General features: G+C 40.6%; 1 protein-coding gene across 1 annotated transcript in view; it reads right to left on the bottom strand.

Moving 5' to 3' along the window:
* Positions 1–360: 360 nt before the first annotated feature.
* The window catches only part of DERA (deoxyribose-phosphate aldolase), a 56,278-nt gene continuing 43,649 nt past the window's right edge, over positions 361–12,989 (bottom strand). Inside the window, exons 7-9 of the mRNA XM_074585490.1 lie at positions 8,323–8,435; positions 4,504–4,653; positions 361–2,762 (exon numbers count right to left, since the gene is read on the bottom strand). Coding sequence (XP_074441591.1) covers positions 2,706–2,762; positions 4,504–4,653; positions 8,323–8,435 — 320 coding nt within the window. The 3' untranslated portion in view covers positions 361–2,705. The remainder of the gene's footprint in view (positions 2,763–4,503; positions 4,654–8,322; positions 8,436–12,989) is intronic.

Raw genomic sequence — 12,989 nt, 5'->3', positions numbered from 1 at the left:
TCTCCAGCCCGGCCTCTGGGATGGACCTCGGACCTGCACTCTTGGTAGCTGTCTCCTGGATGGGCCACCTTGGACATGCATTGTTGTATGTCTCCAGCCTGGTCCCCTGCTGCTCCTGATGGGACTACGGGCCCACGTTCATTCCCTCGCATCGCCTAGGGCTGTCAACAGGCCAGTACCTGGCTGGTACGAGCAGCTTCTGTAGGAGGAGTGAAAGACGAGGCTCTGGGTCATGTTGGGGGTCCACAACCACAGACACTATGAATACAACTCACTTGAGTCACAGAGAAGTTAACAAAGACAACCTGTCACTCTGTAACACTGAGCCTTCTGCTTATCCCTTGAAAAAAACCCACCCTTAAACCAGAATCATCTTTATTTGAATGCATTTACACATTCTGTTACTTTTCCATTGTTTCTTTTTTTTTTTTTTTCCCCAAAAAACTACAGTTTTCAACAGGAAAAATGTTTAAGTTACTTTCCGATCCAGCTTCTCCCAAAACACTGGTTGGCTTGGAGCTGCACAACATTTCATATCAGTGAGTTTGTAATCTTCATGGAAAAGGGAAGTGGCTATCTTCAACTTTTCAGGAAGCCAAACCTCTCCCTCCACAAATGGAGCCTGTTCCCTCTGAAGCGAAGTAACCAGCAGCAGCCCATGTCCACATGAAAACGAAGGGGAGCTGACAACAGAAATACAGTAATTCCTCCTGACAAATTCATTAATTGACACGTAGTTCCCATGGAAACAGTGAGGTTGTTCTGAGAGGTACTCATGTTAAATAGTTAGACGGCAAAGTTGGACCTTCATTAATTTTAAGGAACTACACGGAGTCCTTCACCTAGAGACTAAAGCATCTCCAAAAAATAGCTTCTATCTTCACCCTAAATGTCCAAAAGACAACCAACAATGAAAAACTGTGCTTTGCAAGTGAGGTGAATCTTTCTGCTATGAAAGGATTGAAATACTCTCTAACATTTACACAGCTAGAGCTAAACTGGGAGGGCATGGCAGAGGGTCAACCTGGCAAGCACCTGGTGGGAGCTGACTTCGTAAAATGGGCTCTGTATTCCTGAAAACTCAGCAGCAGAATTTTCCTGTAAATACACGAACAGGCACTGGATTCTTCCTTCAAGAAAATGGCAGTGAAATCAGAAGGAAAACCCATGGCAAAAAAGGCTACTTTCCAGGAAAACAGACATGTGAAAATATAGTCACAGCTCAGCCTCATTTTCTGTGTTGAGACCTAAACCAGAAAAAGGCCGAGCGCCTTGCGTTAACTACTTCCTGGGAAATTAAGGCCTATTTTTAGTGCATATAGGATTTTGCTTTCTGTATATGTTGTTTCTCTGATATATGTTTTTCCCCATTCAGCTTTCCTATCTGTCCAAGGTGTTTTATAGACACTAGTGATTCAGGTGGTATAACCAGACAAATAACAGAGTTATTATCTTTATGAAACACAGATCTCTTTGTAATAAATGTACCTTGTAGCTTGATTTACAGCAAAATCCTCCTCCTCTTACTTCCCTGATGAGACCTACTTAAGTCAGTGAGACTAGTCATGATGATAAGATAATTAAGTTTTTAGTACAACTCTGGTTAGTGAGCAGAATGCAGTTCTGAAATAATGAATTTACTAGCTCCAGTCTAATATTCAAAAGGTGTTGATGATTTTGGTATTATTCTTAGTGCGCCCAGAGAAAAGTACCTTTTACATTAAAGCTGTAAACCCTGTAAAGGACAAAATTCAAATCACCTTTTAAATTAAAGAATTGTTTTTAGAACGGCAAAGTTGAAGTTCAGCCAGCATAGCAGTGACACCTGCAAACTGACAGTCAAAGCCCCCTACATTAAAATGGAAAGATTTGCATGAATGTGTTCTAAAATGACAGGAGACAGCAATGGGAGCTTCTAAGCAAGTTAGACTAAAATTTTAAGAGTGAAATGCCTAAAAATAGGCCGCTGAATGCATAGTTAGGCACCTATATAGATGCTGCTTGATTTTCAGTTGTTCTGATCACCCAGAGCTCCCATTAACTTCAGGAGCAACTGTGGATACTCAGCTGTTCTAGAAATCAAGCCACCTTTATTCAAGGGTCTAAATATGGATGTCTGTACCCAAGTTTGGGGCAAAAAAATACCACAAAAAAAAAAGACTTTTTTTGCTACAGAGACATTTTATAAAAGAAAGTAATAGCCAAGTTTCGTTTTCTCAGGTTACAATGCTTGAAACTGAATCAACATAACAATTAATAGTGCAACACGTCTGTGGCAGAAGATTTTGTCTGAGGTGAGTGGAAAGCTATTCCAAGATCTGTAGTTCTTAATTAGCAATCTGAAACATTCCATAGATATTTCATATTCTGTGACTGCAAAGTGTTACCAGGCCACCTAAATCTTTTTCATAGTATTTCAGTGTTGCCATTAATAAGCTTTTCAGGCTGGTCTGAGGAAGACTTTGCAAGATTAACTTTGCAAATCTGTAAGTATTAACTATTTAACTATTTCAGAATTACCATTTTTTCTGCTTTTGGATCAAGTACAACCAGCAGACTTGAGCATATTTTTAAATACTATAAAATATGAAGAAGGGAGAATTAGGTCTTTAATTCTATCATATGCACTTGGTTGTCAGAAGACTTCTGAATGCTGTTTGCTTAAAGACCTCTTTTGTAAAAGTAATCCTGAGTTGATTTTGTGTCTAAGCCATTGCCAGGTCATGCTGACGTGCGTAAGAGCCAGTCACGTGATAGAAAATCTGCAAGAAAAAAAGAAAATTTATGATGGAATTATATACGACTATAAATCTGAAACTGTCAAGGAAGTAACAAATTAAAGGCATGCCAGATGAAGATGATGGATATTTGTTTGTGCATGTGTGGGTGCGTGCATAAAATATGATGTAATATACCTTTATAGCCTTGTTTATAGGATCTGAACTACGGGCTCTTGCTGCTTTGCTTGGAAAAAAAGTAAGAAGCAAAGACCCTTGTTGCTTTTAACTAAGCTTTCAAAAAAAGCCAGGGAGAAGACAATGCTTTACGCTCACTGTAATCTGATTTTGACAATTTCAGTATTCTTTTGTGATATTCAAAGTATCCCAAATTGCTTATGCTTTTATATGGCTTGTTTCAAACTATTCTTTTACCTGTCCTGTCTTGGAGGTGGGGGAGTGCTCTCCCCATTTTCTATGTTTGTTTGGGTCTTTTTAAATATCTGTTTGTTTCATTGAATATAATGATTGGGACGTTTTATCTTACATGTCTTTAGATGGCACAGCATAGCAGAGTTTTAGTCATGACTGGGGCATTTCTGCAATCCCTGGCAGATAACAGGATGCCAACCTTAAAAAATCAGAAGAAATCGTGCGACACAATCACTGGCTGTGTTGTAAGACTCAGCAGCAATGGCAGTGGCAACAAGAAAGCTCATGCTGCTGTGTCATAACCAGGGACATAATTTTAGGTCAAGAGTGAGGCAGAGGCAGCCTGGCAATGAAGCAAGCCAGTATTTTTCTCATTGCAGGAGTGAGCCAGGGGTTTTCAACCGTCATGAATATTCACCTGACATCTCTCAGCTGTTCTATATTTCTTAAGACATGTCAGTATTTCAGTTGCTAGGAAAGGTGGGAAAGGGAACAGACTGGTGCTTTTTTTCTCCACTAAATCCCCTACATCTCATGTTCTCCCACCAGCAGCAACAGCACGAGGACTCTCAGACTTTTTTCTTTGTTAAAGCTAATATCACCTCATCTCCTGGGTTTAATGAACATGGGAGTGAAGTTCAGCAGCCCTAGTGGTTTAGTAGTTCCTATGACACCACACTGTACCCTCCGGGGCTGATACCCTGCGTCACTGAGGTAGATCACGGGTAGATAGGTCAGAACCCTTCTTCCCACCGGGAACTACACATTGCCACTGCACCTCATACACTCTTTGTCTGCCAGGAAACACAGCGACCAGCCTGTGTCACTGCACAGAAATAAAAGCAATTAGAAAAATGAGGCTTTGTAGGAGTCAATTGCTTTTTTCCCCCCAGAAAATAATCAATATGTAAAACCTTCTCTACCGGCAGTACCACATGTAGGATGAGATGTGACTTTCTCCACAGCATGAAAATACATTGTGAACAGTTGCGACCCAGTGACACAAAGGGTCTCTGAGATATTCTGAGGGTCAGCTGAACTGGGAACAGCTAGGAGTGCAGGGGAGCGCACTACCACACATTTGCAAAAGTCTCCATAGAGTCACACCACATCGCAAACCTGGCCAAGGCAATCGCCAGCTGCTGGAATACCAGAGTCCCAGATGTCTGTAATAACAGGCCAAATTTAAAGAAATACTGGGCTGGAAGTGAACCTGTCATTAATAATGAATTAGATGTATGTTCTATTATCTTTTAAACAGCACCAAAAAGCACATTCTGCAAAAACAGTAAGCCAGCACATTTAGAAAGATTACTTTTTCTCTCCACCAAGCTGAAAACAATTAACAACTAACCTGTTTCTCAATGTCTTCCAGCAAACTACTGGCACCCAGGCGAAAGAGCTCTGGTGTTAGCCATTCCACTCCCAGTTCCTCCTTCACCAGCATAAGCCAAGTAATAGCGTCTTTTGCTGTCCGAATGCCCCCAGCAGGTTTAAATCCAACCTTTATAGAGAAAAAAAAGAAGTGCAACACACATTTTCATTCATCAGCAACCCTAGAAGAGCAATCAGCATTTGTACACCTGCAGTCTCAAAGTGCCTGTGGTGTATGTAACAACTCTACTCAGTAAGTATCTGACTCCACGCAGTATAAACTCTGGATGAGTGCTGAGAGCTATCAAGCCTCAACCATCACTGCAAAAGGTAACATTTTCCTCCTAAGGGACCACAACTGAGGGAGTAACACTTCTGACCCCAGTGCACTTTCTCAGCAGCTGGGTTTGAGGTCTAATGGGAGTACTTTGCATAAGGACATGTCAGGCCAAGGGACTGAGGCAGGACCTGGAATATCTGCGTACCACCTACTGCCCATGTCACAATCTAATTCCAAATATATAACAACAAACATACATGCAATAACATAACACCAAAGATGCTGAAATAAAGCACGAGGCAGCTGACTCATATGGGAAGCAGTGGGAGATGGCTGTGATTTATAAAAAGCCTGTACACCACAGTTGTACATTATTGGGTTATACATGATTCAAACCTACCAGAGGGTTAATTTTCACTAAAATTTTACAAATGGGAATTAAATTGGGTCTGTCTTTACCGAAATTTGAAAGTTTTGTGCTTCACAGGAACTGCAAAACTTCTCTGCCACATGCTGGATAAGCTTTCAGTCACTTGATGTGAGATACATGTCATATTTGGTCAGGTGAACTGCCATGTATGTAGAGGTACACACATCAAAAAAACCTGCCTTGGAGGCAAAGCACATCTTGAATCCCATGAACGACCTGCTGTGCAGAGCCAGCACTGAGGTGACTTGGCATGCACCCCTAATGCCAGTCTTTTGGTTACGTGCCATTTAAACGCATCTCAATCTGAGACAGAGCTTGTGAGACGCAGCTATCAAATCCCTCACCAAAAATTTTGTCACCTGCATTAGCCAAAATGTTGGCCTGCAGCAGCTTATTAAGCTCTTGAAAAACAAGGAGAATTAGGAAAAAGTGTTTGTGCATCAAAAAAAAAAATATTAAATTTGAACAATCTTTACGGCAGCACATGATTCTTTCTACATTTCCCTCATATCCTTCCTGTCAGCCCCCTTCCGCAACAATTATCATTCTGATTTCTGTATATACATTCCTGAAACCTCACTGCATTGAGGATTTCTTTGTAACTTATGGATGTAATACTGGAATCAAAAAGTATCTGTTTTTAAATGTGTTTGGTAATTTTTTTTACAGTGATTTCAGGACAAGCAAACACAGAATAAATCCTTCTCTCACACTAAAGCATTGTGATAACAGCATATTTCCAACAAGATTGTAAAGAACAATAACTGAAAAAGCTTGATAAATCCAAAACACGAAGACTGTATTTTTGTGGATGGACGGATGGATGCATGAGTGTATGCATACATCTGTTAACATTACATTTCCAAAAGGAATTTAAACGACAGCAACAGGAAAAGTATCTTCTAGACAAAAAATTAAAATGGTGGGAATGTGTTTTCCCTCAGGAAGTGAAATTCTAATGAAATTCAAATTTAGGTTTCTTCCTAGAAATATTACAGCTCTTTGAGATAATCTGTGGCAAAACCAAGTAAAATAGAGTTAATAAGAGAATTAAAAACACCATGCAGAATTCCTTTCCCTTTTAGCAAATTCTGAAAGCTCTTTTCTTTGCAAAAAAGCTGACAAAGACAAGCCTGTCCTCTCCTCCATTTACCAGCTTTCCAAACGGCACATCTGACTGCCACAAAAATGCAGAAAGGAAGGGGGGTTGGAATTTAATTCAAGAGCAGTACAAAGTCCAGCTACCACTTTCCTGCTGTTTCACAGCATTTCATTATTTTGCTTAATAAGTTCATCTCCTCAAGAATTTTCTCTTCACCTTATATTATTAAAAGTAATAAGTTTTTCTGGATTGGGGGTTTTCCCAACAGAAAAACCAATTTATGTATGTCCTTCAATAATGACAGGAAAAGATTATTTCCCATTATATTGCACACTTTTCATATCACCACCACAGCTTATCATTCAATAAATGTTACTCTGCAACTTGTTCCTTTCCTCGAAGAAGTTTAATTTCTGTATTAACCTGTTTTTCCCAGCCAACGCCTTGCTAGAAAGCATCCCTACAGCAGCAAAATTAGTTTGTTAAAGAAACCATTTAGAAATCTCTTGTCACCGATAATATTGTCTTCAGTTAATAAAAGCACATAAAGTCAGTTTACATCTAATTCACTGACACACACATGCACACAGACATAAGCACTCATTCTTAATAACACATTTTATACCATGAATGCATCCTTTTAAAGCAAAAGGTGAATTTAACATTTATATCCAATTATAGGTACAAAGCTGTGTTAATGCAGCAGAGCCCAATCTCTGGCACACAGCTCGCGTAAGCAGCGCTGGTGCCAAGGTGAGTCACCTGGCCCCAGGGACCTGCCTCGGGTTGGCAGCAGCGATGATGCTCCCGCAGCAGGAAGACTATCGGAGCTGCTCCAGTTGTTGTGTGTCAGAGAGATGCAGGCTGGGGAAGGGAGGAGTGAGGACAGCCCAGGGATCCACACTGGCCTCATCTAGATGACTACAGAGAGCAGACGGACACGTCTAATCTGCTGTCACATGCTCCTCAAGCTCCAACAGCCCCTGAAGCCACCTCAGCTCCTATCCCGCTGCTCATCCCACGTCCTAACACCATACCCCCGCAAAAGGGATAGAAGGGGTGAGCTGGAGATGATGGAAGAGTGACCCAGAAATGGGGAGAGGGTCTTAGCTAGAGATACGGTTATCTTTCCCGAGGCTGCAGGTGAGGACAAAGCCCACTGCTGAACACCAGCACCAGATCTAATTGGCAGCCGCCACTTGCCCATGGAAAAAGGAGGGGAGAGACGGCTTAAGCCTTCCTGGATAACCTCTGCTTTCTCACTGCTTCAGCGCAAGGATGGATGCATGGATAGTTCATCACTGGCTCTGCCATACGCTTCCCCCTGCTCCTTGCCTCCACTGACTTCACTTGACAATGACCTGATGGATAAACGTGTACCAGGACACAATGTTCTTCTGGCCCCTGTCCCTCTCTCTCTCCCTCCATCCCAGATAACAGGATCCAACTGGATCTGCCCTCTTGCCCCCTTGGAAAGCCACTCTGGGCAAGGGAGGAAAAAGTAGAATTTATCCCTTGGGTTGCCAGAACAAAGCCAAAACATACAGTTGTGTACACTGGACAGGTTCTCAATGGCTATAAATTTGTATAGCTCCACTGAGGTTTACGGGAGTATGCCAGTCACTGTCAGCTTCATATTTACCCTGTTATTAATGGAAATGACCATTTAAATACCTTAAAGGGTGAAACAAAACCCAAACCCAAACGCAGCAGGGGATGCATCAAGATTGCACGAGCTTTTATGGAACAAAGTGACAGGTATTCAAGGGAGTAAAGCCAAAAGCTTTCTTTTACTTCTAAAAAAAGTATACAAATATCAGCAAATCAAATGAGGAATACAAGACAGAAGTCACATGACCCATTGCTCTCAGAGCCACAGAAGCTAATGTATGTGGATTTTTATGTTCTGCATTTTGAAACTATTACAGCCTTATTTCCTTCTCAGTGAGCCTGTTTGGTTAATTTTTATAAAGGTAGTGAGAATTACCTTGTTGCCAGTTTGCCAGTAGAATTCTTTAATGGCTCGCATCATGACTACTCCAACTGGAAAGGTCGCGTTTTCCACCTCCTTTCCTGTAGACGTCTTTATAAAATCAGAACCTGAAAGGAAGCAGAAAGTTTTATGGTAGTTTTAGAACAAGAGCCACTCTGCACATACATAGTTCACACCATCCAAAGATGTCCTCATGTTTCACAGCAACTATGAAGCATTCCCTTACACGTACGTCCCTGTGGTGCCGGTGCTAAGCTTGCTCTGGTTCGAGACTAGAGCAGGAGGATAATCCCACCTGGTTTCAGAGCAAGACAGACATCTCAGTGGCTAAATGAACATCCCAGCTCTTAATTCTTTGCTCTAGCTATCAGACTAACAATCTCTTCAGGACAGTCCAATATAACAAATGTTCCTGTACGGACACTGAATATATGTGTATATATACATTAATAGGAATGTGTCTGACTAACTACAACAATGGAAATTATTTCCTCTGAAAAATTTTGCATATAAATCAACATTTTAGTATTTACACAAGGATCTTCCTGAATAGAAACAATTTTCATCATTTTCTTTAATTTAACTTTGCATCTATTTAGTCTCACATTTGACAGACTAGTATTGCATCTCCCGCAGCTATTTAAAGTGAAAGGAAAGAAATCCCACGTGTACTTATGAAACCAGCTGTGTAATATTGTAAACAGCGGAAAAACTCCCTTCTCATGCATTTTGTGATTGCAACATTGCAAATTACTATACTTAAAGGACAGTCTGATACAATGCAGTAGAAAAGGTCAAAACATCTGTGTTATTTGAAGAAGCAGAAGTTATCCTTGGCCTATTTTTTTCTGGTCTTTCACTTCTGAACAATATTCCCCACTGCCTGTCCTGAATACTTGTGCATTCTTGCTGTTCTGGGTTGGCTTAAAAAAAATCCTGCAGCACAATATAACAAAAAGCTAAGAAACTAACAACAAAAAAATTGCCTTGCAGTGTATGAACCTTCATTGACACAATACAATGACAAAAACTTCTTTAATTGCATTAGGGCGCACTTCATCCCTGGGAACCTACTTCTTAGAAAAGGTGTACTGTGGGATCATTAATTATCAAAAGTAATCGGGAGAAGAGGAGGAATAATTCAAACATCGTGTAGTAGTGCATCATCCACTTAAGTCAATTGGCACTGCATCTGCTTCCACTTCAAATTTGGCTTAGGGTCCATTTTGTCTCTTATTTGAATGATGATGCCTCTACAACATCCCCTAGAGTAAGCCGGGAAGTTTCACTACTGGCTCAAGCCAAAGAGTTGCCTAGACTACATTTTGACGGTGCAACTGCGGCACACTCCAGAGACTTCCTGACAAAGGTTGGCAGGCAGCTAGGTCTCAGCCTGGTAGGAAGTTAAGACAAAGCCAGGCATGTCTCTGCATCCCGTGATTTAAACTTAATCGAACGGTTTCACTAACACTGTGTCTCATAAGACCACGGTTTTCTCTGTAGGCTTCCTGTCTAGGCACTAACTCAGCCTGTTGGTGATTAAATTGCACCCTCCTATGACAATTCCCACTCTAAAGAGAAACAGTTATTTGTGAAAAAAGTTCTAACTCCAGAGAAAAGTGCGATGAACAAAAGAGGCAATTAACAGTTGATTGAGCTTTGCAAAGAACGGAGGACATATGAGAGACAATTGAGCTACATATTTCAGAGCTAATCCCTTCCAGAGAGACACTATGGACATCTGATAGTCACATTAAAACAAGTAACAGTGGAAGTGAAACTTCAACAGCACCAAATTATATTTTTAATTTCCCTTTCGAAATGTAGCACTTAAAGTCCTTCAGCGCAATACTTTTCATTTTTTCTAGTATAAGGTAAGTCAAAGCTTTTATAAGTCTTATAATTACAAGTCTCTATGGTACAGTTTCATTAAAAACTTTCATTAAACAACAGCTGCCCTTGTATATGGTCTTCTAATCAATTTGGTCAAACAGAATGACTTCTAATCAGCTGTTGATAAAAATAGAAGATGAAATTTTAATTCTAATAGATTAACCACAAACTCAAGATAGTCTTCAAAATCCATCTAGCTCTATTCTCCAGTGGATTTAACGACTATTCAGCAACTCATTACTAAATAGAACAAGATGAACATTTTCCAGTTCATTAAAGAAATGTACTATGTATTTTTGCATTGTCCTCATGATTCGTTACAGGGAGTCTTAATTACAAGATAATGGATAATGGTTATTAAATGCAGACTCCAGTAATGAAGCTCTATTCATTTGCGAGCCTCAGAGACTGCAAAGAGGGGAAAATAAAATTACTAGCTTCAAAAGATTAACAGATCAAATTATTATTCAATTTTGAAAATCTCATTCAGACTTCATAGAAACAAGAAGAGATTAAAAACTAGTATTAGTACAAAAGTAGTGCATTTATATATTTATTTTTAAATAATATCTTAAGGCTATTACCAGAATAATCAGCTTTAGATGTGATTATTAGACAAACATACAGCCAATTTAGTAGCATCCTCTAACAATGAAAACAATACATTTTTATTTCCTGAACAAATTCTATTTATGACACAAGAGCTTACTAGCAGGATTGCATGCAGCCCCTTGCAGAAGACAGAAGATGCACACTAGCAGAGAGCACCACAATGGGAGGTGCTATTAATGTTTGGATTTCAGGAGTGAGAAGGGGGATTTTAAAAATCAACCACTGCCGCAAAAAGCACCTCATTAAGTAGACTTTATGCCAGCCTTGTAATAATAAGGCAGTTTCACCAAGTCTATTTCTTATTCAAGTTTTCAAAAACAAGTCTAAGGAACAAAGTTCAGCAGGAATTTCGTCTGGAAATTTAAGTGATGATTTAGAAATGAGATTTGTAACCCATCATCCCATCTTCCTTTGAATGTATACACTCAAAAAATCAAGGCTAATGTTAAAATACAACTTGGGTGGCTTTTCCCTTCCTTAGGGTAGGTTACCTGATTCCATGAAATATTAAATCAAAGACCTAAAAATATCAGTTCTTCAGGGTAGATTTCTAGGCCCAGTGAGCCTGGAAAAGGCCGCACTTCCTACTCTTTTCCAATGCATAACCACAACAGTACATTGCCTTTCCAGGCAGCCAGTCATGTAAGACTCATTGACTCACTAACGAGAGGAGACATCAAAGCCTTTTTGAAACACGGCAGCATTCGACGCCTGTTTCAGGTGGGCTTGCTGCCAACCTAGTAACCCACCTGCGCGTGATCCATTACAGCACCACAGCCTGGCAAGCACAAACTGCATCGGCTTACTTTAACCAGAGATGGAAATCTGAATAAACCTTAAGAAATGTGAACGGTGCCCCAGCCTCTGTTTGAGAGGCTCTCTCTGGTTGACAGCAAATGAGCTCTCGGCGTGGCGGGGAGCCAGACCACTTGGGCTGCAGTCACACGTCTTGTGAACTCAGGAAGAGTATTTTAAGATATTAAATCCCCTCTTCTCTTGCGCTTTCACCCCCCACGCACACACGACCCTCAGCCACTGCGCTCCACCAAAGACCACTCAAAATAAGTCAGCTGAATGTGCACACGCTAAAAAGAAAATTATTGTCTTCATAGTGTGTTGCCTAAATCCATACCTAGAGGTCAGGATGAAGTCCATTATACTATTTCTGTTCTAGATACTGACACCCCCTTATTTATGGTAAGAGCAGAGGTGTAGAGCTGAGGTATACATAAGTGAGTGACTTGCCCAAGGGCTCTCAGCAAGCATTTGTCAGGGCAGGGATTGAACACCCTGGTTTTCTGAAGGCCAGAAGAGCTGCCATGACTGGCCCACCCTACTGCTATCCCCTACATCATCTTGAAATGCTACAAAGCTTCCCAGTCCACGTAACACTGAAGCAGAGCATGAGAACTGGAGAACCTTATTTAGATGACAGCATCCAGCAAACACACTCTGGTTCTATAATTAAGCAATAAGGAATAATAAGCAGTATAGCAATCGTGGAGTAATCACAACCTTTTGGTTGTGAAGTGCTTCAAATGCCCTTGGGGAATGATTATCTCCTGATAAGTACAGACTTTGTGTTGTTGCCTTACTCTTAATAAAGAACAAAGATGCGTCTGGCAGTTTTAAACAATAGTTTAGAGAGAGCTGCTTGCAGAGGGACAATTATGCCCTGCTACTTTGTGAGTACTTGCAATGAGCACAAATATATCTTGGTTGCTGCAACTCAGATATAACAATATGCGGCGACATAGGGTGAACACATACCCTTCCAAGACTTCTAGGACTGGTGTCAAAAAGAGGCATGCTGCTGAGGGGACCTGCAAAAGCCCCTGCTGTTTATCCTGACAGGTAGCAATGATAAAATAGTACATTATCAAATGTGCATAAAGTCCCATTAGCAAGTCATCTTTCTATTTTATGAGTACCTAAAATAAGGGTCTTAAGATTCACAGACAATTAGCCTGACAAGGGGTGACCAGGTTACCAACCCTCTGAAAAGAAGAGGTAAGGGCAAGAAATAAAAGGCTAATGTAGTAGCTAATTCTTGTCAGTTGAGTCACTGTAATTGTCCACTTACATGTCCTTATCCTACTCCAGTGGCAAGACAAAATACATTCCCTGCTAGCTTAACTTTGCTGCTGAGGAGGAGA

Source organism: Larus michahellis, chromosome 1, assembly GCF_964199755.1.
Source record: "Larus michahellis chromosome 1, bLarMic1.1, whole genome shotgun sequence".
Taxonomy (NCBI): Eukaryota; Metazoa; Chordata; class Aves; order Charadriiformes; family Laridae; genus Larus; species Larus michahellis.
This window is presented reverse-complemented; position numbering and strand designations above follow the sequence as displayed.